At 35.9% G+C, this 26256-nt stretch overlaps 1 protein-coding gene across 2 annotated transcripts in view; it reads right to left on the bottom strand.

Annotated features, from left to right (window-relative positions):
* The window catches only part of LOC141459147 (lachesin-like), a 242292-nt gene that overhangs the window by 56429 nt on the left and 159607 nt on the right, over positions 1-26256 (bottom strand). For both annotated transcript variants that reach the window (XM_074137819.1, XM_074137820.1), the window contains exon 3: positions 5124-5227. In XM_074137819.1, coding sequence (XP_073993920.1) covers positions 5124-5227 — 104 coding nt within the window. The remainder of the gene's footprint in view (positions 1-5123; positions 5228-26256) is intronic.

The following is a 26256-nucleotide window of genomic DNA, read 5'->3' as shown; positions in this document are numbered from 1 at the left end:
TAACTTCTTCAGGGTATTGTAAAATTTGTAGTGTTATGATTCAACACTTATGATAATATAGCTTAACGTTAAACTTCACAAATTTTACAATAACTTGAAAAAGGTAATATATTTACCGAAACGTTGGTATGAAGTAACAAAATTTTGTATTTGAATTTATTTACCGCACCTCAATATTCCCAAAAAACATCATCTTCTGTTAAGATTGGCGTTTTATTTGTTACTGAACGAGCAAGAGTACTTTGAACTGTTATTTATGGTTAATATGGTTACTAGCAATTGCGTATTGGACACCCTTTAACAAAAGATGTTTGAATAAACACAAAAGATGTTTAAAAAACAAACAAAATATTTGGTGTTAGTATTGATAAAATGAGTATATCTTGCCACTAATTTGAGAGTGACTAGTTGCAGTTCCGTTAATGAGAGATAGGCATTCAGTACAAAATTAAGCGATTTACAAGTTAGAGGTGGTTTATGCCTTAATAAGACTAAGAGACAAATGACATACATGCTTCTAATGTGCCATCAATTTTTTCCTTAATCGGCGGAGAGAGGCGAGGTGTCCGAAAAGTCTATAAATACATACATGTAGCTACGTGCGATTGTGTCAGTATGTGTATGAGCGGAGTATATAAAATTCTGAAGCGTTGTGCCTGCTGCCTGGGGACTGACTAAAGCCACTTGGTATTCCAAACTTACGGCACCTCGCCTCCTTACTTCATCCAGTTGCCCCTTACTTGTTACCGTTAAAAGAAGAGTACACGGTCTCTCTTACTAGGGGCTCAGTGTTTGAACATAGGCAGCCTCACAAAGCAACTCGATCAATAATTCTTTTAAAAGGGATACATGTGTTAGAAGACGACCGACCCCTGCAGCGGGACTAAGCGCGCCAGAGTATCTTATGGAGTTTGATTTGCCAAGGGAGATTCCGCGAACTGCAACCTATAGAGCTTTACAGATAGATGCAAACTTCACTATGCACAGAAACGAATTGTCTTAACCTTAACATAAACTGCTATCTTTTTTTTTTTTGGAGATGGAAGGAAGGGAGAGGAGACTCCAGAAACGCTTTTCATATTTCATACATTGTTGCATTGTCAGCATACAGCAGTAGTGACCTCTGGAAGAAAGTACACCCAACTCTTTTTTTATACGGTAGATGCGTTCTTTAGAAAACCGTGTAAAAAAATAGAAGCGACTTATGGTAAATTTAGGAATATGTTCCACAACTTTAAAAAAAATCGTGTAAAATGAAAAAACTCTGTTTTCCCCAAAAAAACGTGCAAAATAGGTAATAATTAAATCCATATTTTAAAGCAAAAACAATTTATGACTGTTCATTATTTTTGGTGACTGATTCATAGTTTCAATAGGATGAAAAATTAACTGCCAGATTCAGTCATGTTATATTTTTTATTATGCCGAGCTTTCTGCCTAAGGACTAGGTCATCTTCAGGGCTAATTGACAATGTAATATTTTACATCATTAAAGGATTGGTATGTCTTCTGTCTTGTCTGCTCATGGACAATCCACGGTAGCCGAGCGGTTAGAGGCGAGACCTGGGAAGCTAATATGTATCGTGATGCTGGGTTCAATTCCCAGTCCTAGGCCTTGGATTTTATTTAATGGTTTAATAAAAGAAATTTACAGTAAAGTATGTTTGCTAGTCGCCTCCGTCCACGACACCTAATTGGTACTTAGACGTAAAGCCCGCCTGAAAAAATAGGCAATATTACTATTACATTGTCAATTAGCCCTGAAAATGAGCTAGTCCCTAGGTCGAAAGATTGGCATAATACAAAATTCAAAATATGACTAAAATTGGCAGTATTTTTTCATTCTATTAAATAAATTTAATGTACTAATAAATAAAATTAGTGTACAAATAAAATTTAGTCCATAAGTACATACGAATTGGATCAAAAATGCCGTCATCATCAGCAAAAAAAGTAATCGCTTATTTTTTCAGGCGGGGCTTAACGTCCAACTACCAATTAGGTGTCGCAGACGGAGACGGCTAGCAAACACACTTTACTGTAAATTGCTCATATTAACCATTAAATAAAATCCAAGGCCTAAGACCGTGGAATCGAACCCAGTACCACAATGCATATTAGCTTCGCAGGTCTCGCCTCTAACTGCTCGGCTATCGTGGCGCCTTCATCATCAGTATATATTGTAGTATGTCAGTAAAGGTGATATACTGAAAACTTTAACACTGAATAACGAAATGCTGTGTTCAAGTTGAAGATAATAAAATTCGGGTATTCCCCCGTTAGCTCCCGGAATGCAAAGTAAACCAAGCCATGAAGTCTTGAGATGTCCAAAAAGTCCAAGTCACTAACACATGTGAGGGAATAAACCCAAATTAGATTGAATAAAAATTGTTTTGGGGTTGAATTCGGGCTAGAACCAAAAATTCGTGTAAAAAAGTGTATTTGTCCATATTGGTGAAACGTGTTATTTCAAAATCGTGTAAAATAAGAGTTAGCTGCATTTGTGCAGTTGAAATGCCTGAATAACAGTTTAGTGCAACCACCTTCAACTTATTGTTTGGTTGCCCAATGATTATTTTATTTTTTTTTAGAAAATTTTGGAAACTGGTGTGAGACGCCTCATATTTTTTTGTCCTGGTAGTTGTAAACCAGGTATTGTGTTTTTGAGCATATTGGTCTATTAACAGAAAGAGAACTAAATTAGAAATATCTGCGCTATGATTTATTTGTGACTACAATTTACATTACGGCCGAGATAATTGAGTTTAGAGATTGAGAAGCGAGCCCAAGTCCGTGGCTAGCATAGCCGGAGATACAGAGAGAGGCTATTATAGTGTTATAACAGCTGGAGAAGGTTGCTGGGCCTAGTAATAAACAATGCGTACGTATATAGGTATAATGGCTAGGAGGTAGGTTACATTAGTTAAGGTGCAATGTCGTGCAATATGGGTAGACATGCAGTTCCCAAGTGACAAGTGCTCCATGCATGGCCTACATACTCATTCACACTCAGTGCTATTTGCAAGACTGTAGCTCGTCCCACACAGATACATGTTAACCACACTGGAATTATTAGGGCAAAAAACTAGAGGATTACAAAAATATTGGGCGGAAAACTCACCGATTAGCTTTTTTTTTTTTTTTTTTTAAATTAAATTTTCCCGAAAGTTTAGCATTTGTACTGGAAAAATTGATATCTTAAAAATTATACTTGTGAGGCATTTTGCCTTTTTTTGAAAGCATTTAAACGAATGCTATCTTTAAAAAGTAAAGTAATCGCCTACTTTTTCAGGTGGGGCTAAACGTCCAACTACCAAATAGGTGTCGTGGACGGAGGCAAACATACTTTACTGTAAATTTCTTTGATTAACCATTAAATAAAATCCAAGGCCTAAGACCGGGGAATCGAACCCAGTACCACAAAACACATTAGCTTCGCAGGTCTCGCCTCTAACCGCTCGGCTACCGTGGCGCCTCGAAATGCTATCTTTGAAGTCCCAGAAGAAATTTGGATTCGCAGAACTGCGGAACTTATATTACCGGAGTAAGCTAAAAATCTAAAGTCCGTACGATTGCAATACCTTCCTCTAAAGAGCAGTACAGATTCGAGAAGATCACGAACAAGAGTCACAAATTTGGTAAATAGACTTTGTGCGATAGCTTCGTTTCTTATAAGATAAGGGAGCTAATCTGAATACCAGGATTGTCGGAAATCCCAGACAAGAGGAGCGACCAAAATTAATTTTAGCCATTCGCCTAAAAAAGTCCTGTGGTATTTATTATTGCAACAAGAGGAAAGTGGCCATTCAAATAACCGTGGGCCTCCTTAACTGACTAAACGTGTTATAATCTCATGGATCTTGAAACAGGTAGCCTGTTTCTTAGAAAGAAGCGGTAACAGCATTCGCTCTATTGTATTGGTGTGAGGGCCTTTCTTGGCTGAGAGTTCAGCTCTTCGAGGATGAACAATTCATACCTTCAAGTTTTAACTTGGTCTAATCAAAAGATGAAATCTTAAGAAATGCTATAAACTAGTGGGTGCCTCAATGTGTGGCTATTAAATAACGAGACTGATGCTGCTACAGTAAAAACTATGCATGCGCCAAATCTTAACGACCCACAGCTGTGCAGTGTAAAGCCTTCTCTTTCGATTGCAGCGTCTCACGTGTTTGTAGAGAAATCTGTCTGACCGGAATCGTCGTTTGTGTAAGAGGTGTTAGTTTCGTTTTGCCGAAAACGTGATACTACACATGTAGTAGAGCAACCAATTGTCGTGAAATTTCACATGAAATTTCACATGAAATTTGGTAAAACCGCTACTGAAACTTATCTTTTATTAAAAGAAGTTTATGGCGATGAATGTTAATCACGTGCGCAAGTTTTTGAGTTGTTCAAGCGTTTCCAAGATGGCCGAGAAGACGTCGGAGATGATGACCGCCCAGGTCGCCCTTCCACGTCCAAAACGGATGAAAATATCGATTATAATTAATCAACATTACTACCGTGAGGTGCTTGCTCAACTACGGAGTTTTTCACGGGAAAGAGTAAGGAAAAAAACGACCCGATTTGTGGAAGAACAAGTCACGGGGTTCTCCATCAAGACAACGCGCTGGCTCACACTGCATTGTCTAGCCAAGTACAACATACCAGTTTTAGGCCACCCGCCTTATTCGCCTGACCTGGCGGCCCCATGTGACTTTTATCTGTTCCCCCAAAGTCAAATCTGCATTAAAAGGAACACGGACTTCAGTCCGTTGTAGCTGTGAAAGAAAAAGCGGCACGCGTCATGCAGGAGCTTACAGAAAAAGACTTCCAGCACTGTTTCGAACAATGGTAAATTCGCATGGAGCGTTGTATGGATAGAGAAGGGGTGTATATTGAAGGTGATGATAACTAAATATGTATAAATTTAAAATAAAATGTTTTATAGCAATACTCTCGTTATTTAATAGCCACACCTCGTAGAGTTACTCCAATCAAATCTTGAGGTGCCACCAATTTCTATTCTTTGAGAGATAATTTCCTCACACTCACAAATAATAAAACTCATTATAGAAAGCCTTGATACGATGCCATACATCTTTTTACTAATAGCAAAAGAGAAACTAGATCTGCAGTGGTACCTTGTAGGAGCCAAGATTCTTGACAGAACAGGATATCCTGACGGGTCGTCCCGCAGGTACTGTAATGTTCTCCATCACGCCTAAGAACTCAGGATCCCCATGTTCTGCCAACACAACATTGCCATTAATATATATCATTAAATTCAAATTTTGCTTATCACTAACACATGCAAGTTATACACCTAATGATGCCAGAAATACTGATAGAATAGTTGAATTAAGGACTTATCAGATTTTATTGTATACATGGCAATCTTGTTAGCTGCGATCTGAGCTGTGAAACTTGAAAATATAGCCGTCTAATAAAGACAAAGTTGTCCTTTTAACAGCCGTTGACTTGATCACGAAAGTTGTCCACTGAAATCAATTTTGGTGATGGATTTTAAAAGTTCCATTAAAAATGATTCCATTTTTGGTAGTGCACAAAAAATCTGTGCGATATTTGAAATCCATGTCTGTTATACTCATTCTAAATTTAGATCGATTCAACGTGCTATATCTCTCCTTATATAGCGAGTAGATTTTCGAACCTATAGTTCAGAATTAGTCCTAATTCAGAACTATCTAAAAAACTGTTTTGTCCAAGTCAGAAGTCCGCAACGCAAGGCTCGTTGCTAGCTTTTGTGCGGCCCACCAAGCAATAAAACTTTTTTATGGTAAACTAAAAATTAGAAAGAATTTTCTATTTTTAATTATATTATTTTTCGAAAATGAATTTCATAAAATCTACAACACCCACCGTCCAGAAAAGGTTGCCGACCCCTGGTGGAAGTTGCAATTCACCTTCGGGTGAGTGCTTAAGTCTTAAACCATGATATAACGAAAACTAGGTAAAATACTCTTGCATATGGAGATCATTTGAAAACATTGTAAGATAAATTAACGTCTCAGTTTTACTTAGTTACTTCATCCATGATATACTAAATTACATATTTCATTTGCAATTTAAATTTCATTAAGTTAAAGACGAGGTGAGAACATTATCCTATAATTACTGAAATATAAAATATAATAAACTAGTAAAAAGATCAAATTATATATTTTATTTACAGAAAATATTCATCTACTTTCAATTATTAAATTCAATTAGGTATTTTGTCAATCTTAAATGCTGACTGGAAACCATTTTTTTGGCAAATGTCTACAAACAAACAAGTTTTGATCTGAAATTACAATTTTTGGTTAATTTTTTGTTCTTGGTCATAAAAAATAAATAATTTAATGCTAATTTTCATCCAAAGTACCCGATCATCAGTCAGACTATAAAAAACCATTTTTCGGCATAAGTTAAAAGACTCCTCAAAGATTCTTCGATTTTAAGCAAATAATTCTTAAATTGCAGCTTTAAACCTGCTCTAAATTGTTGAATAGCCAGTTCCGGAAGAAATTAGTCAATGAACAGAACAAAATTTTTGATTTCACAGAACGAAATTCTGAAAAAAAAGTTCTTAAATTTTAATCTGGATAATAAGATGATAATCTCTCCTTTAAACTTTAAAAAGTAATCTCAGTATATTGTAGTATCAATGTAATAAAAATTAAATAGCTTCCAAAATTACGAATTTGTTAAAAATGGGTTGTGACCGATGAGTGGAATTCATTGAATAATTTTAGTTAAAAAAAAATGTTTTTGGGTTATTTTCTCGTATACGAGGTGTGGCTATTAAATAACGAGACTATTGCTGTAAAACATTTTATACATATTTAGTTATTATCACCTTCAATATACACCACTCCCCTATCCCTACAACGCTCCATGCGAATTTACCATTGTTCGAAACAGTGCTGGATGTCTTTTTCTGTGAGCTCCTGCATGACGCGTACCGCTTTTTCTTTCACAGCTTCAACGGACTTGAAATCGTGTTCCTTTTAATGCAGATTTCACTTTGGGGAACAGTTTTTCCCTTACTCTTTGCCCGAAGTTGAGCAAGCACCTCACCGGTAGTAATGTTGATTAATTATAATCGTTATTTTCATCCGTTTTGGACGTGGAAGGGCGCACGTGATTAACATTCATCACCATAAACTTCTTTTAATAAAAGATAAGTTTCAGTAGCGGTTTTACCAAGTTTTGATGTGAAATTTCACGACAATTCGTTGCTCTACTACATGTGTAGTATCATGTTTTCGGCAAAACGAAACTAATACCTCTTACACAAACGATGGTTCCGGTCAGACAGATTTCTCTACAAACACGTGAGACGCTGCCCAATCGAAAGAGAAGGCTTTACGCTGCACAGCTGTCGGTCGTATGCATAGTTCTTCTGTAGCAGAATTAGTCTCGTTATTTAATAGCCACACCTCGTATCTCTTATTTTTTTTTTCACTTCCTGATAAAAGTTGCCAAATTTTGAAATGTAGTTTTTCAATAAATCGTATGAAGAACAATCTGAACAAGAACAAATCGTTTTTACGGTTCGTCTGCGAAATAAGTGTTTGATATTATATCAAAGACTGAAGTAGGATTTTTGTTTCTTTTGGAAAATATATCCCATTTATCAATTGGGTGAATCAACTTTTGACTTCAAACTATTCTATGTTTACAAAAGTAAAAGGGTTGAAAATGTTTTTGAGGTAAATGAAGAAGTGGAAAGATATTTTGACGGCATCTAGAACCAATCTTAAGAGATATTAACACGTTAGACAACGTGAATTACAAAGGTAAATTCAATTTTGGAATTAAATATTCAAGTTCTGCAGTCAAACAGGGAACGTCGCTCCCGTGTGTCCGGTAAGACCATTGTATAAAGGGTTGATCGTCAAAAAACTGCACGAAAAAGCTTGAACGTTGATAATATTTGAAGCTTATATTGGAAAGATCGTTTATTTTTTGAAGTTAGAAGAGATAACACAATACTTGGAAAGTTATTTTCTGAGTCATTCATTAAATTAATTTTACTTCGCCATTGCGGTATAGCTAACTAATTTCCTAATGAATGTTGCTTCTACTGATGAAATTAAAACGGCACAAACCTTGGGAGTTACCAAACAGCCGGGATCTCTTGTATTTACCTTGGGGCGTTCTATTGTCACACGCGTACACACAGAAAATGCGGCTGTCATGGATACACACCAGCAAACTCAATACTTCTAGACATCGCTTCCTATAAGCCAAGTCTGTACCATTAATTTTATTACCTTTTTTTTTTTATATAGTTAACAAATAATCTTTCAATTTACTAAAAATCTTTGCAGTTCACCGCTAAAAAAATGAGAAATTAAATAATATTTGGTAAGAAGACTTCAGAAAATTTGCTCTTAAACATTACTGTTTTAGGTGAGGAAAAAGCACGGAAAAGGTTTTGCCCATTCTGTGTACAATCAGAACTCAGGAAACCCTGACGTTAGTAAGGACCAGTTTCTTACTGAAGTAAATTATATTAGGCTATAATAGAGGGGAAATGGCGGTTCTGGCGCCCCTAAAGTGTGCACCTTTTTTGTGTGAGATGGCCGCCATCCCCACTCCGCCAAACCCTACCCCCACCAATCCTTATTGATTAATCATTGAATTGGACGAGGGTTTAAGCCACGCCCCCCTTCTTATTGACTAATCATCGAATTGGACGAGAGTTTAAGCCACGCCCCATACCCCATCATTATTGACTAATCATCGACACATCTAAAATGTGCAAGATGGCTGCCCTCCCAGGCAATCATCGATTTCGACGACATCACCTTTACCCCCACCCCTTCCTAATCGACCAATCAGAGAAATCGACGACACCACCGACCCTACCCCATAATTCTTAATCGACCAATCAGAAACTTGACTGAGGGCTTTAGGCCACGCCCCTTCCCGCCCTTTAATCCATTAATCGGTGAAATCAACGACCCCACCTTCAAACCCCACCCAGCCTTACTTACATGACACCTACCTTTATCACACCTCTCAGTCGTCATATTCATTGAGAGTTGAATTTTTTTTGGGTCATGGTTTTGCTGTGAAATGGGGCTCTTATAATTCCCACAGTAAACAACAGATTATACGTATGAAATTTTGAGCACTTACGCACTTTGTTTTACTGAGTAGTACGCAATAGTTTTCTTAAGTACAGATTCATTAGTTGAGAAGTTATTGAGAGTTGAATTTTTTTTGGGTCATGGTTTTGCTGTGAAATGGGGCCCTCATAAGTCCCACAGTAAACAACAGATTATTCGTATGAAATTTTGTTCTCTTACACACTCTGTTTTACAGAGTAGTATGCTATAGTTTTCTTAAGTACAGATCCATTAGTTGAGAAGTTATTGAGAGTTGAAATTTTTTTGGGTCATGGTTTTGCTGTGAAATGGGGCTTTCATAACTCCCACAGTAAACAACAGATTATTCGTATGATATTTTGTGCTGTTACACACTCTGTTTTACAGAGTAGTATGCTATAGTTTTCTTGAGTACAGATCCATTAGTTGAGAAGTTATTGAGAGTTGAAATTTTTTTGGGTCATGGTTTTGCTGTGAAATGGGGCCCTCATAAATCCCACAGTAAACAACAGATTATTCGTATGAAATTTCATGCTCTTACACACTCTATTTTACTGAGTAGTATGCTACAGTTTTCTTGAGTACAGATCCATTAGTTGAGAAGATATTGAGAGTTGAAATTTTTTTGGGTCATGGTTTTGCTGTGTAATTGGGCCCTTATATCTCCCACAGTAAACAACAAATTATTCGTATGATATTTTGTGCTGCTACACACTCTGTTTTACAGAGTAGTATGGTATAGTTTTCTTGAGTACAGATCCATTAGTTGTGAAGTTATTGAGAGTTGAAATTTTTTTGGGTCATGGTTTTGCTGTGAAATGAGGCTTTCATAACTCCCACAGTAAACAACAGATTATTCGTATGATATTTTGTGCTGCTACACACTCTGTTTTACAGAGTAGTATGCTATAGTTTTCTTGAGTACAGATCCATTACTTGAGAAGATATTGAGAGTTGAAATTTTTTTTGGTCATGGTTTTGCTGTGTAATTGGGCCCTTATATCTCCCACAGTAAACAACAAATTATTCGTATGATATTTTGTGCTGCTACACACTCTGTTTTACAGAGTAGTATGCTATAGTTTTCTTGAGTACAGATCCATTAGTTGAGAAGTTATTGAGAGTTGAAATTTTTTTGGGTCATGGTTTTGCTGTGAAATTGGGCCCTCATAACTCCCACAGTTAACAACAGATTATTCGTATGAAATTTTCGCTCTTACACACTCTGTTTTACTGAGTAGTACACTATAGTTTTCTTGAGTACAGATCTATTAGTTGAGAAGATATTGAGAGTTGAAATTTTTTTGGGTCATGGTTTTGCTGTGAAATGGGGCTTTCATAACTCCCACAGCAAACAACAGATTATTCGTATGATATTTTGTGCTGTTACACACTCTGTTTTACAGAGTAGTATGCTATAGTTTTCTTGAGTACAGATCCATTAGTTGCTAAGTTAGTGTGAGTTGAAATTTTTTTGGGTCATGGTTTTGCTGTGAAATGGAGCCCTCATAACTCCCACAGTAAACAACAAATTATTCGTATGAAATTTCGTGCTGTTACACACTCTGTTTTACTGAGTAGTACGCTATAGTTTTCTTACGTACAGATCCATTAGTTGAGAAGTTATTGAGAGTTGAAATTTTTTTGGGTCATGGTTTTGCTGTGAAATGGGGCTTTCATAACTCCCACAGTAAACAACAGATTATTCGTATGAAATTTTCGCTCTTACACACTCTGTTTTACTGAGTAGTACGCTATAGTTTTCTTGAGTACAGATCTATTAGTTGAGAAGATATTGAGAGTTGAAATTTTTTCGGGTCATGGTTTTGCTGTGAAATTGGGCCCTTATATCTCCCACAATAAACAACAGATTATTCGTATGAAATTTTGTGCTTTTACACACTCTGTTTTACTGAGTAGTACGCTATAGTTTCCTTGAGTACAGATCCATTAGTTGAGAAGATATTGAGAGTTGAAATTTTTTTGGGTCATGGTTTTGCTGTGAAATTGGGCCCTTATATCTCCCACAGTAAACAACAGATTATTCGTATGAAATTTTGTTCTCTTACACACTTTGTTTTACAGAGTAGTATGCTATAGTTTTCATGAGTACAGATCCATTAGTTGAGAAGTTATTGAGAGTTGAAATTTTTTTGGGTCATGGTTTTGCTGTGAAATGGGGCTTTCATAACTCCCACAGTAATCAACAGATTATTCGTATGATATTTTGTGCTGCTACACACTCTGTTTTACAGAGTAGTATGCTATAGTTTTCTTGAGTACAGATCCATTAGTTGAGAAGTTATTGAGAGGTGAAATTTTTTTGGGTCATGGTTTTGCTGTGAAATGGGGCCCTCATAACTCCCACAGAAAAACAACAGATTATTCGTATGAAATTTCGTGCTCTTACACACTCTGTTTTACTGATTAGTATGCTATAGTTTTCTTACGTACAGATCCATTAGTTGAGAAGTTATTGAGAGTTGAAATTTTTTTGGGTCATGGTTTTGCTGTGAAATGGGGCCCTCATAACTCCCACAGTAAACAACAGATTATTCGTATGATATTTTGTGCTCTTACACACTTTATTTTACTGAGTAGTATGCTATAGTTTTCTTGAGTTCAGATCCATTAGTAGATAAGATATTGAGAGTTGAAATTTTTTTGGGTCATGGTTTTGCTGTGAAATTGGGCCCTCATAACTCCCACCGTAAACAACAGATTATTCGTATGAATTTTTGTGCTCTTACACTCTCTTTTTTACTGAGTAGTACGCTATAGTTTTCTTGAGTACAGATCCATTAGTTGAGAAGATATTGAGAGTTGAATTTTTTTTGGGTCATGGTTTTGTGGTGAAATGGGGCTCTTATAATTCCCACTGTAAATAACAGATTATTCGTATGAAATTTTGTGCTCTTACACACTCTGTTTTACTGAGTAGTACGCTATAGTTATCTTGAGTACAGATCCATTAGTTGAGAAGATATTGAGAGTTGCAATTTTTTTGGGTCATGGTTTTTCTGTGAAATGGGGCTCTTATAATTCCCACAGTAAACAACAGATTATTCGTATGAAATTTTGTGCTCTTATGCACTCTGTTTTACTGAGTAGTACGCTATAGTTTTCTTAAGTACAGATCCATTAATTGAGAAGTTATTGAGAGTTGAAATTTTTTTGGGTCATGGTTTTGCTGTGAAATTGGGCCCTTATATCTCCCATCGTAAACAACAGATTATTCGTATGAAATTTTTGGCTCTTACACACTCTATTTTACTGAGTAGTATGCTATAGTTTTCTTGAGTACAGATCTATTAGTTGAGAAGATATTGAGAGTTGAATTTTTTTTTGGTCATGGTGTTGCTGTTAAATTGGTCCCTTATATCTCCCACAGTAAACAACAGATTATTCGTATGAAATTTTGTGCTCTTACACACTCTGTTTTACAGAGTAGTATGCTATAGTTTTCTTGAGTACAGATCCATTAGTTGAGAAGTTATTGAGAGATGAATTTTTTTTGGGTCATGGTTTTGCTATGAAATTGGGCCCTTATATCTCCCACAGTAAACAACAGATTATTCGTATGAAATTTTGTGCTCATACACACTCTGTTTTACTGAGTAGTACGCTATAGTTTTCTTGAGTACAGATCAATTACTTGAGAAGATATTGAGAGTTGAAATTTTTTGGGTCATGGTTTTCGGACTTTAATACCCACATTTTATAGTTTTTGTAATGTTTTAGCACTTCTACTATCGATTTAGGGCATTTTGCTTTGCACAGTCTAACACTAGTCTGGTTTTGGGACTTTAATTTAATCTTTTATGTTTCTAAATACCCACATTTTCCACTTTTTTTGTGTTTTAGCTTTTATAATTTCAAATTAGGTACAATCTAATTGTACGTACTATTCAGTACAGGTCCGAATTTTTGTTAGTTGGGAGAAAATTCCCTCTTTTAATAGGCGAATTTTTTCATAGTTTATTTTATATTCATTTAATTTTGTTACTTTTTACGCGTATAATATATTATTACCTATACAACAAAGTTGATAAATGTGATAGTGTGATGGCTTTATGTTCGGACTTGGAGCATATTAACGATTAAATAAAAACGGAAATAATATGAGTCATCCTATTTAGCAGGCATGTTCATACAGGTTTGTTTGGTTGGTAAACAAAATTAATATGAGTCATCCTATTGAGCAGGCTGTAACGACATGTTCATACAGGTTTGTTTGGTTGGTAATGTGAAATAATAAGAGATATGGTGATTAGTTAAGGTTGTAAGTTCTTAATTAAGTTCTTATTTTCTTTAATTTTTCAAAATATTAATAATTGCAGTGCATATGAGTTTGAGTATACAATTTTATATTACTTATAGATTGTATCGATATTAAGCAATACATATAACGATGTAGTAATCGATAGGAATAATCGATATTGCAACTGCCTTCTGTATTAACATCTGACACAACTGAAGTTTACACATGCGCAGTTGATTAATTTAGCAGTGTAAATCATTTTCTTACTTAAACAGCTGTGATTATATATATTACTTGAATTAATAAATAAATCGATATTAATCAATCCATATAGTCGATGTGATAATCGATAGGAACAATCGATATTACAACTGCCTTCTGTATTAAGGTTTTAAGTTCAAAGTTCAATTTACTTTTAACTTCATAATAACAAAAAAAAAATAAAGTTTTATTAAAGGTATATAACTACATGTCCAGACTTGTTGGAGCATGTATAGGCAAATTAACTATTAAATAAAAACGGAAATAATATGAGTTTTCCTATTGGGACTACACAGTACACAGAAATAATAAGAGATATGCTAATTAGTTAAGGTTGCTACAAGTTGCGTCATAATAAGTTCTGTTATTTAATTTTTCAAAAATATTAATAAATGCAGCGCATATATATTTGGGTGCAATTGCTTTCTGTATTAAGGTCTCACACAACTGAAGTTTACACATGCGCAGTTGATTAAGTTAGCAGTGTAAATCATTTTCCTATTTAAAAAACAGCTGTTGGCACATGTATTAATTAATTAACAGAAATAATAAAGTTGTGGATGGGAGGGGGGGCTTGCTACAGAGGCATGCCCAGAGAGGTAATCATTTGGAAAAAAAGACGCAATTCTATTGGCTAGTTAGAGTGTGACGTAATTGTGGTGGGGGGATAATGCTAGAAGCTAGCTGGTAGGATAACCCAAGTGTTAGTTAGCGTTTAATTTTCAGTGAGTGTAGGTCGCGGCATCAGCAGAGGATTAATCAGCAGTCCAGGTGAAGGGGTAAGTAAATAATTTTTTCTATTACCTAAAGTGAGGTTATCCATTTTTATTTAAGTTGAATATTTTTGTGATAGTGGGGGCAATTTAAATAAAAAAAAAAAACATTCTTGGTAAGGGGGTTAGATTTTTAAAAAAATAATTCCAAGGTAATACATAAGAGAACATTCAAAACTAGAGTAAGCGAGACTATGTGGTCTACTGGTGAAGATGACGTAATATCCAACACGAAGGTTGTAGTATTGACCCCTACGTGAGAAAACCTTCCCATCGGTGGGTGAGGGGGTGGAGGTTAAAGAAGAGATCGTTCATAACTCGAGTATGCTACTGTAGCCGACTGGTGAAGATGACGTTTCTTCCAACACGAAGGTTGTAGGATCGAATCTCAGGTAAGAAATAAATAAAACAAAATGCACCCTCCCGTCTATCAGTGGGCTAGGGGATGGAGGTATGTTTTATTAGCTGGTATGTGGTCCGCCATCTTGAGTACTACAGGTGGTATGAAGCCCGCCATATTGACGTCATCAGCTAATACGAGGTCCGCCATCTTGTGTACTACAGCGGTTAAGCCATCTTGTAGGAGGATTGATAGGCCAATGAATATGACGACTGAGAGGTGTGATAAAGGTAGGTGTCATGTAAGTAGGGCTGGGTGGGGGGTGAAGGTGGTGTCGTTGAATTCACCGATTAATGGATTAAGGGGGGAAGGGGCGTGGCTTAAAGCCCTCATCCAAGTTCCTGATTGGTCGATTAAGAATTATGGGGTGGGGGTAAAGGTGATGTCGTCGAAATCGATGATTGCCTGGGAGGGCAGCCATCTTGCACATTTTAGGTGTGTCGATGATTAGTCAATAATGAGGGGGTAGGGGGCGTGGCTTAAACCCTCGTCCAATTCGATGATTCGTCAATAAGAAGGGGGCCGTGGCTTAAACCCTCGTCCAATTCGATGATTAATCAATAAGGATGGGTGGGGGTAGGGTTGGGCGGAGTGGGGATGGCGGCCATCTTGCACAAAAAAGGTGCACATTTTAGGTGCGCCAGAACCGCCATTTCCCCTCTACTGGCTATTTCCAGTCATATGAGAATGAAATCGCTAGACTGGTAAGAAAAACCTTGGGACTTTTTATGAAGTGGAGGATTTATCTACTCAACCACAAAGGTGATGGTACAATAAGTTGCGGTGCTTTGGAGAACAGAACTCATTTCGAGAACCAATTATAATAGTTTTTGTACAAATTCCTAAGTTTGAAGACAATTATTTTTGCTGTTATTAGAAAAATATTGGAAAAATTATAACTTTGTTAAATTAAATACACAAGGCAGTGATCTAGAAAAAAAGACGCTGAAAAATGGTATGGCTAGCATGATTGAGCTACGTATCTTCCACAAAACGTTTGGAACAAGGCAGAGCAATATCATTGCACTATCTTCATGTAGATAATACGAATTTTTGTATCAGTTACGATGCTTGGTGAATGCAGTTTAGGATGCACTAACTTTTGCTTCACTCAGATTTGTTAAACCATCAATGGCGGTTGTACAGATTCTAAGTTCTAAATTCTAAGTTTTTATCAAAATTTATCAATAAATAGTGTGTAAATTATTGGCAAAAAGTTTAGACATATCTCATTGTAACAAAATCACATAATTTGGTGTTTATATTTAATTCTAGGATGTTGCCAGCAATTCGTTTACTAAGTATGCATGAGCGTTGGCTAGAAATAGCAACTTCATCTAATCTGCAGCAGGTGCATTTAATTGTGCATTGCTTGGGAATGCATTCTGCATATTACATGACGCCTTGCCATTACCACTCATTACACATTAAATATATTATACAGTTTGATCCTGGCCGTGTCATTAATAATGCAACGGAGATATTTAATACAAATTACGGGGGCTAAGAGGGTTTAAGACGTCAGGGACCTTTATATAGCTTTGTGTACCTTAAGTTTCATTTGATTGGACAGTAGGTATTTAATGGCAGTTTCAAAAAAACAATTGCATTTTTTGTGACTTTTCTGTAAAAATAGCTACAAAAAAATCATCATAAAAGTATTTTCGAAATGAATGAAGCAGTGTGGGAAGGCTTCGAACTTGAAGGGATGCTCATGATTGGTGCTCAAATTTTTGAGAGAGTGATATGAACGTCCAGGTTCTTTAGGCCACCTTTCTTTGGGTTCAGCACTGCTGGCACTATTTCTTGCAAAAGCCTAGACTACCCAAATAAAACACCAACTAGTTCATTACAATCCATTTGAAGTTACATGATTTGAAAACAAAGTAAAACTGTGCTTTTTGGAGGTAATAAAAAGAGCTTTTAGAGCTTCCTAACTGTCGCGAACTAGCAATATGGAAACTTTATTCAATACATACACTTAACTGAAAAAGAACACTCAAGTCCAGCATAAAACTGTTCACGTGCATGAATCTTCCCATTAATTGAAGACTATGCTTCATACTGATTCATCTTTTCATCTTAGACCTGACATACTCTGAATGCTACAGCTTTCGCTGTAAGGCCCACATTATACTTAATGAAAACACGATATTGGGATATTTATTGCTCGCTAAAATAGCTGCTGGTATGTGAAGGGCATGGGAATTGTTGGATCTAGATGGGTTTAAAGTATGGAAACTGAAGATCTGTATTTTCAGCAGTAAGCTTAATCGGCGTTTGAAGGTCAATAAGTTTAAACTAAGATTAAAGGAGCCATTTAGATCTGCTGGCAATAATCGCAGAAAACTTAAAAAAACCAAAATAAATGCAATACGGATTCAAAACAGAGGTTTTGTTGCATTTTTTCTTTTTTCGAGACAGTTCTTACAAAACTCACGGCCTATACAATGCTTTTCCGAGAGTAGTTTCTGTTTTAACTACAGTCGAGCCTTCCCTAAAGGACACTCTCACTAGCGACCACCTCCATTTACGGACAGTTTTTGGATTTCCCCGTTTTACCCCTATACACTTTCTATATAAAAGAACCTCCGTCTAACGGACACTCTATATAACGACCGCGGACATTGATTTTGGGGAACGGATTATATGTTTCACCTCCCACCAACGACCACCTTATTCTTAAAAGTTCGTTTGACGCGGTGATAAAAATAATTATCCCCTCTCAAGTTTTTGTTTTTTTCTGTTTTTTTTCTAAAGTTTCCTATATAAGCTCCATACATCTTGTACCATTTTAATCATTTTTCAATATTACTTTGGACGAACAATATTATTTTTTCCGATATGTCTCTCAAACGAAAGTGGTTAACTCTAGAAGAGAAAATAAATGTGTTGGAAGATTTTGCAAAAACCAAGTCGAGTCATCGTCAACTTGCCGAAAGATTTGTTCTATTTTTCTAATAATAGATGATAGTATGATGATAATTTTACCATAAATTATTATTGTTATGAATAAATGTGATGATTATTATAAAAATTGCTATAAAAATTATTAAATAAGTCAATAATATGTAGTTTTTTGATAAATATTTTGGATAATTAAGAAAAATTTGATGCATGTCATATATAGCTGAATAATTATGCAATTATGTACGTTTTTAAATCTATTAATAATAAACAATTTTTAAATAGATGTTTGGAAAAAAAATCCATATTTTTTTATAATGAAACTTGCCTATCTCCTTTTAACGACCACCTCCAAACAGCGGCCACTTTGCTTTCCCCCGCCAGTGTCCGTTATTGAGAGGTTCGACTGTAATTCCTCAAAGAAGAAGAATGCATTGCGAACATGTTAAATTTTAGGAATTGAATTCAAACTGGTAAGATATGTTATTAGACCAAATAAATGGTAATTTTACCGGTTACTTTGTTAAGTATACCCTTCTTATTACGTGGTACATACTTCAAAGACTGATTAGGCTGAATAGAAAAATGGAAGTACTATTGGAGAATGAATGCCGTTCAAATGAAAGTAGAAGAAGACTTAGGTTCAGTGGCAGAAGAGAGTGTACCTCTGTAAGGTGAACAAAAAAATATATACTCAAAACAAAATTAAATCCAAAAAAAAAAAAAAAAATATTTTGGCCATATTAGACGCTAATGGTTTTTATTTGACAATTACCAGATTCATGGTTTTCAACCAAGAAAACGCAATTCCCACCATCAATATTTATGTACTGTATAACTTTTTATACTTAATTCTTCAAAGAAAAATTTATCAATTGATACTGAAATCCGTGCAGTGAAATTAGAGACATTTGCTAGACTGTCAGACATTGCAGACCAGCTCACTAAGTTAATCGGCTACAGCAAGTGTCCAGAGTTGGCAGCAATTAGCCATGGCATCACTTCGGATTTCAGGATTACATCCTTTTCACTATCCCTAACTGTTACACTTTCTCTTATTACGATCAATTGGGTTTATATGAAACAAATAGACTGTATATTAAAAAAAAACCCAATGCACTTGAGAACAATGTTCACGAACAACATTAATTTTCAACTCTAGATTCTATAGAATAGCTCCAAATACGAGGTTTGTAAATTAAGTAATGAGACAGATTTTTAAAATTTTTTTTATTCAAAAAGAATTACAATTCTATATTGTCACCTTCAAAATAACTTCCTTCTGAAGCCACAAAGCGCTGGAGACGTTTCTTCCACTCCTCATAGCAGTGCTCGAACTCCGATACTGGAATAGCCTTCAGCTGGTCGGTTACAGCCGTTTGAATGTTGGAAAGGTGCCATGACATTTTGGATTCAATTGAAAATGACTCCCATTTTCTGGAACGTGTCATTACTGGTGACGAGTCTTGGGTGTTTGAGTACGACCCAGAAACCAAGCGCCAGAGCATGGTGTGGCACACTTCAACCTCTCCAAGGCCCAAAAAAGCAAGGATGGGCGAAGTCGAAGAGATCAAAAGCATGCTGATTTGTTTTTTTCGATATCCACGGAGGAATCGTCCACAAAGAGTTTCTACCTCAAGGTCAAACGGTCAATCTACACTTTTACCGAGAGGTTCTTGAAAAACTTCGAAAAAGGGGTCATTCGTGTGAGGCCAAACATCAAGAACAAGTGGTTCGTTGCATCACGATAAAGCTCCCTTGTCACACAGCAATTTCAATAAACGAGCTTTTGGCCAGTAAAAACATTCCTGTGTCTTCTCAGCCTCCTTATTCGCCTGACTTGAGTCCTTGTGACTTTTTTCTCTTCCCGAAGTTGAGAAAAATCACCTCAAGGGAACTCATTTTCACCAGCTGAAGGCTATTCCAGTATCAGAGTTCGAGCACTGCTATGAGGAGTGGAAGAAACCTCTCCAGCGCTGTGTGGCTTCAGAAGAAAGTTATTTTGAAGGTGACTATATACTCGTAGAATTGTATTCTTTTTGAATAAAAAAATTTAAAAAAATCTGTCTCATTACTTAATTTACAGACCTCGTATATTACGAGTAAGTCCTCTTCAGATAGTAAACTATACTATTAGAAAAGATATAGATTGCTCTTGTGTGAAATCCAATAACAGGACGCCCTTAATCAGGGTATATTTCAAAAATTTAATTACTAGACTTTAGACCTTAGTAAGAAATATGAATTCAGAGCGAAAATCCAGCGAAGTTTATGAAGCTTTACAATAAAATGTCAAGACAAATCCAAGTTCACGTACTTACCACAGAAAACACATGCCAACATCATTTCAACAAAAACTAGGGATATTTCCAGAATAGATAGAATTCTGAAGCTGTCTACTTTCACACTGGATTTCGCCTGTTGAAGACGCCCCTCTTTGGAATAGAATCACTTTTTCCACGGCGGGGTTACATGCTATTAATTACTGTGTTTCGTATGAGAGGGTTTGCTTCTTTTGATGGGGTGAAAGAATTTAAATACTTGGGGGCAGTTTTAACCTGTTATTAAACAGTGCAAGGGAAGAATTGCAGCCGGTAATAGATGTCTCCGGGCGCTGCAGCCAGTTTTCAAAAGGAAATGCTTGTCCCAAGCCATAAAGTTAAGAATATACCAGACTACCCTGCGTCCAATCGTTACCTACGGTTCGGAAGCATGGTTATTAACCAAAGCGGACGAACAAAGGTTGTGAAGGTGGGAAAGAGAAAAGTATTAATAAGGATTTTCGGACCTGTAAGGACATTAGGATGGCTATAGAATCAGGACGAATCGAAAAGTCGTTGAACTGGTCGGTGAGCCTGATGTAGTAGCCACTATAAAGTCTGGTAGACTGCGATGGCTGGGACATTTGCACCGAATGGAGGAGGCGAGAGGTCCCAGGAAAGCTCTATATGGACACCCTGGTGGAAAAAGGCCGAGGGGTAGGCCTCGACTAGGATGGTTGACCGACGTGCAGGAAGATTTGGAAGCCCTTGGTCAGCAGAGATGGAGAACGTCGGCAAGAAATAGAGAGAGGTGGAGAGCTGTAGTGGCTGAGGCTCGGGTCCTTCATGGACCCGTTATAGCCCTTGAGAGGATTTGCAACTTTAGTAAGAAGGTTTGCATCTGTTAAAGATAGGTTGCGATGAAGGCGCTTCTCATTGTGTTTTCAACTACAGACTGATAAATCAATAAAGATAAATTATTTTTCCATTTAATGATAACCTTTTTAATACACCCGTGGCAAATGATTTGATATGGTTTCTCACAGACTGAAATTAGAGAACAGTTAAATAATGGTTGGATGATAATCAAACGTAGGAATGCTGTGATGCTAAGAATGCTAAGGGATAATTTGAGGAAAAAAGTCGAGATTAATCGTTTTTTTCGAACCAGTAAAGAGAAATTCATCGGGAATTAGATCTCTTCTCACATGATCATTTCTAGTAACCGGCGTAGCTTCAGTGGTGAAAGTGAAAGTACTTCGTAAGGTGGACAAAAAAATATAAAGGGTGTTCAGCATAAGACTACGGTAACTTCGGGAAGCGATTCTGGGCATCATTTGCAACAAAAAATTCCATATAAACTATGGCTCGATTCGGCTCCGTTTTATAGATATTTTTAATTTTATGTTTTTTCAAGGTGTTACTACTTTTTAGCAAATAGTTGTCTATATTTCTCAAACTATTAAAGCTACAGCTATTTTAATAAGCTCATTAGAAAGAAGGTTGAATTTCCTTTTTAATAAGCTAGTTTATATTTCAAAATAATGATATTAAGTATTTTAACTTATTTTACTTTGTGGCCCAAACATAAGAAATAGCAAGTTTCTAATTTTTTCCAAAAAACTTTGACTTCATTTTTCTCAAAAACATTTTATATGAAAAAACCGTGCACTATTCAGGAAAAACATCTACATACGATCACCTTTCGAACGTATACAATAATTAGGGTTATGTTAAAAATTGATGCAGAAATCTGTGATTAATTGCAAAAAAGTAGGCCTCAAAACAGCGTCGGCATTATGAAAGGAATTCACCTACCATAAGAATATAACTGATCTGAATCATCAAATCCAGTACGATTTTTTGCAAACGTGTAATTTAATAATTAATTAATTAAGAACTATATTCCAAAATATATAATTTACATTATAAATGATAAAATAAAATAAAAAGAAGAAATTGGTGAATGATGTTAAATGAGCGATAGGTACCAATTTCGAAAGAAAGGATTTTCGTTTAACCAGTTTAGATCTGCGTGTTGTTCTTTAGTTAATTAAAGAAATATGCCAAATAATGTGAATAAATCACAGATTTTCTTGAACTACTCAATAAACTTTTGGAATTAACAGGTGTTGAAGAGCTAATGAATAAGTCCATTTAAATGCACCAATCGCTAATAACTTTTTAGGAAAGCGGAATTCCGAAAAAAAAACCCACGAAGTAAACTATATGTTTTTCTTGGTCTAGTTTTCAAATTTTCCACTCCCCGATGCTGTATCTTTATTTTTTGGCGGAGTTACAGCCCAAAAACTGATCGGAGTTTCATAAGGACCACTGGTTTTGACAATGATTATGAAAACCGTGTAAAAAATTGTGAAAAAAATGGACGTTGATTCCGTTTCGATATCCCTAATATTTGTCGAGATATTCTAGATCAAAGTTATCTTTTCGTGATCGGTTTTCAATATACAAAAGTTTTGTAACGCTGTGGCACGCAAATTTTGTCTCATATTATAAGTAGTAAAGAATTGATGAACTTGGAAGGACAATGCATTTCTTGCAAATCCACCAGACTTATTAGTGCATTATTTACAAAGGACACAAACTTTTGAGCGAGAAAATTTAGCAAAAACAATCAATAACTGAGCTTGATTGGTTAAAAGCGATTCATTTTATTTTTTTCTCTCTGGTCAAATATCTATTTTCTGGGTGGGGTACAATTTGTGTTGAAACTGCAGCAGATGCTTGTGGGCAAGAATCAGTGTATGTGTGGTCACTTATATTGCAGCCATAAATGTTTACAGTACTGTTTGTCCATGAATAGGGCCTTAAAACGTTATTATTGGTCTGGAGTAGAGATGATTAGACCTCTGGGTTCGGCCACAGTTTGGCTCTTCGTCCCAGTAGGACAATACTGTTGTATCCAAGTTTTGTTGGTCGCCCTCCCTAGTAACTGTCGGGGAGGGCCACAATACCAGTTTTCTGATTCTGGTGTCGGGCTAGAGAGGGATGAGGCATTCTCACACAAATCCGCAGATGGTGTTTGATGTGCGACAGTGGAGGAAGCGTGGGCAACCAGTTCGGCACCAGCACAGAATATTAATCTGTCGATTGGGTACTGGCACTCCAGCTAGCCAAACCCGCAGTCTGAATGTGACTGTGGGTGGCGTGACGCGACAGCCAGCGATATCACGCCCAACGTGTACTAGCAACAAAAGCGTGCGATTTGAAACACATGCTTAGCACGAACTACGCACTAATTAAATTGTCTACTAGCTTCCAACAGAGCAACCAGCTCTAACGGCCAGTATAACAACAACATTCTCTCGCTGTAAAATTCTATTAGTTGTAAGTAAATTTCACTTTGTTTTTTATGTAATTCTCGAAAACTGTAACTTATCTCAAACTCTAACTTAAAGTTTTTATTAACTGCTAATTAGCTCCCAAGTTTATTATAAGCTGGCTACAATAAAACTACAATATATTAATGAGAGAAACGTGATATGCTAGCTACACAACGCAATAAAAATTGTTTTAAATAATGGTCCGGTAGGACAGTTGTATAAGGGTTTGGCAGTCAAAAACTGCACGAAAAAGCGTAGCGTTAAAAAACAACCAGTTTTGACAATTTTTTTTTCTCTTTTTCTATAAAAGATAAAATTACCAAATTTTCTCTATAATATAGGGCAAATCCTCCTTTATAACTGTAATTTTGTTTTTTGCAAAACAACTCAGATCTAATAGATTTGGAGAAAAAAGTTAAATTTAAGTTAAAATTTTCAGAAATTATTTTTTTGTAAACAACGTAGCGCCTATTAACTATCTGTTTACACTATTTAAGTAACTTATGTAAATTAATTAAATAAACTAACAATTTGTAATAAAAAGATCTTTTTTTTCTTTTTTTTTGGCATTGGCTTTCGCCATACAGCCAGCATCGTCTAGAATAGAATAGAATAGAAAAGAAATTTATTATTCTGGGACAATTGTCCCCTAAGAATAAACACAGGTACAAATAGAGGCCTTAATAGTTTGGCCTGTGATTAAACAGAAAATAAATAAATGAATAAGTATTTACAAAAAGTGAAAATCAAAATAACAGCAGAAATTAAGGAAATAAATTAAAACAATTAGAATTTCGGAGGAAGCTGGATAGAAAGGCGATAACTGAATAGAAGGGATTTAAAGATAGATAGGGTAGGAGCAAGGCGGACAGATGATGGCAAGGAGTTCCAGATTGAGGTAGCACTTATTAGGAAGGACTTGTCAAAGGATGAGGTACGGTGAGAGGGAATATAGAGATCAGATGAGCGAGATCTAGTATTACGGGGAATGGATGGAGGATTTAAACTTAAGGAGTTGAAAAATATAGGAAGGCCTCTGAGACTGGATGACTTGAAAAAGGAAAGAAGCCAAAAAATATTGGCGGCGATAGACAGGAAAAAGCCACTTCAACTCATCGTAGCAGTGCGAAATGCGAGAGTCTCTGGAAATGCTGAAAATAAATCTTATGAAGCAGTTCATGAGGAGGCGCTTGAGCTTAGCTTCAATATCACCAGAAAGACCGTGCCATACACTAAACAACCATAGTCAAAATGAGGGAATTAAGAGAGGAAACTAGGAGTTGCCGTGTCCTTAATTGGAAAAAGGTGCCGGGGAACTATTAAACTGCTTTAGGATATGGATGGAACGACGAGAGATTTGGGAAACATGGTTTTTCCAAGATAGGTTTTGATAAAAAGTGATACCGAGGTCTAGGTGCTTATCACTAGAATATCACTCACTCTCCATTCTTACTTATAAATACATTCGCTTCACTCATTCATCTCTCTACTACATACAACTATTTACGTACATAAACTGCAGCTAATGAATGGATCAGTACTCTATATTCCTGCCATCCTTATAGCTTAACCGAAATTAAAATCACGTAATCCTTCTCTAATCATTTTCTTCCATTCATTCTAATCGGCTAAAACTTTTAAATACATTCATATTTCATTGCTAGCTCTGCTATCGACTTAAGCACATATATGTTGGTGGAGAATATAATGTCTTCGTAGCGAAATGGTGCATCTAAATACCTGTATATGTCGTCAAACATTCGTTTCCTTTCTACTACATAACGTGGACATATTATTATTTGTTTGAAATCCTCCTCCTCATTGCAATCTACGCAAAGAGGAGAGAGGACCTTTTTGTTGATCCTGTGAAAGATACGATCCACACACCGCGTGGTTTGCTCTCAGCCTGCTTATTGTCGTAACAACCCATTTATTAGTGACAGTTCCCCTTAAACCATGGTTGTCTAGGTAACTGATCTACCATAGTTTTATAGAATCTCCCTTTATTACCATTACTGTAATCTGTGCTGCTTTTGCAATTATACACTTGATATCGGTGTAGGGTAATTTATAATTAGTCATTTCCCCACTATTGGTGGCAATAAAAAGATTGGTGTCTTCAATATTAAAAATGTTTATCAAAATTAAAACTGCGCGATAAAACAGTTGTATTACGGGATGATCGACAAAAACCGCACGAAAAAGTGTAACGTCGAAATACACCCAACTTTAACAAATTTTTTTTCTATAAAAGATCAAATTCCTTTGTTTTCTTTAAAATATAGGGTAAAACCTCGTTTATAACAGTAATTTTTGTTTTGCTACAACCTAGATTTAATAAATTTTTCGAAAATAAAGGGACCAAAAATGAGCAAAAACGTTATTTTCAAAAATTGTTCTTTTTCTTGTCATATTCTGAGCAACGTAACTCTTAAACGTGGCAATCGATTTTCAAGAATGAGATTTCATTCGATTGAGAAATTACATTTTTGTAGTGCCTTTTGGGGTTGTCAAAGCTGTATATACAATGGAAGAGGAGTTAGCTCCATTTATGTAAGACTTCTTCTCTTAAATATTTATTAGTAATAACTAATAACTTCTGTTACAATCAATGAAAGAAATGGGTGCTACACTTTACTGATCAATCTATTTTGGAAATGAAAATGACCAGCATATGGTGACATCTAATAAATGTTAAACTATATTAATGAAAAGTTAAAGCAGTGAAATTACTTAAATGTTACGTGAATGAAATGTTGGGTACTTACTGATTTGTATACCTTTTATCGTTTAATTATACTTGACTTTTTAAACTGTAAGTTTTTGTTACATAGTAAAAGAATACTGTAACAGAAAAAGGGACGCCACATAACTATCATAACTCCAATAATATCAAAAATTCCCTGAAAAAACGCCTGGAATTTTGGTTTTCTACAGACGGGAAAACC

This window comes from Rhodnius prolixus, unplaced genomic scaffold (assembly GCF_049639745.1).
Source record: "Rhodnius prolixus isolate KJV_2025 unplaced genomic scaffold, Rpr scaffold_11, whole genome shotgun sequence".
Lineage (NCBI taxonomy): Eukaryota > Metazoa > Arthropoda > Insecta > Hemiptera > Reduviidae > Rhodnius > Rhodnius prolixus.
The sequence above is the reverse complement of the archived record's forward strand: the minus strand, read 5'-3'. Positions and strand labels throughout refer to the sequence as shown.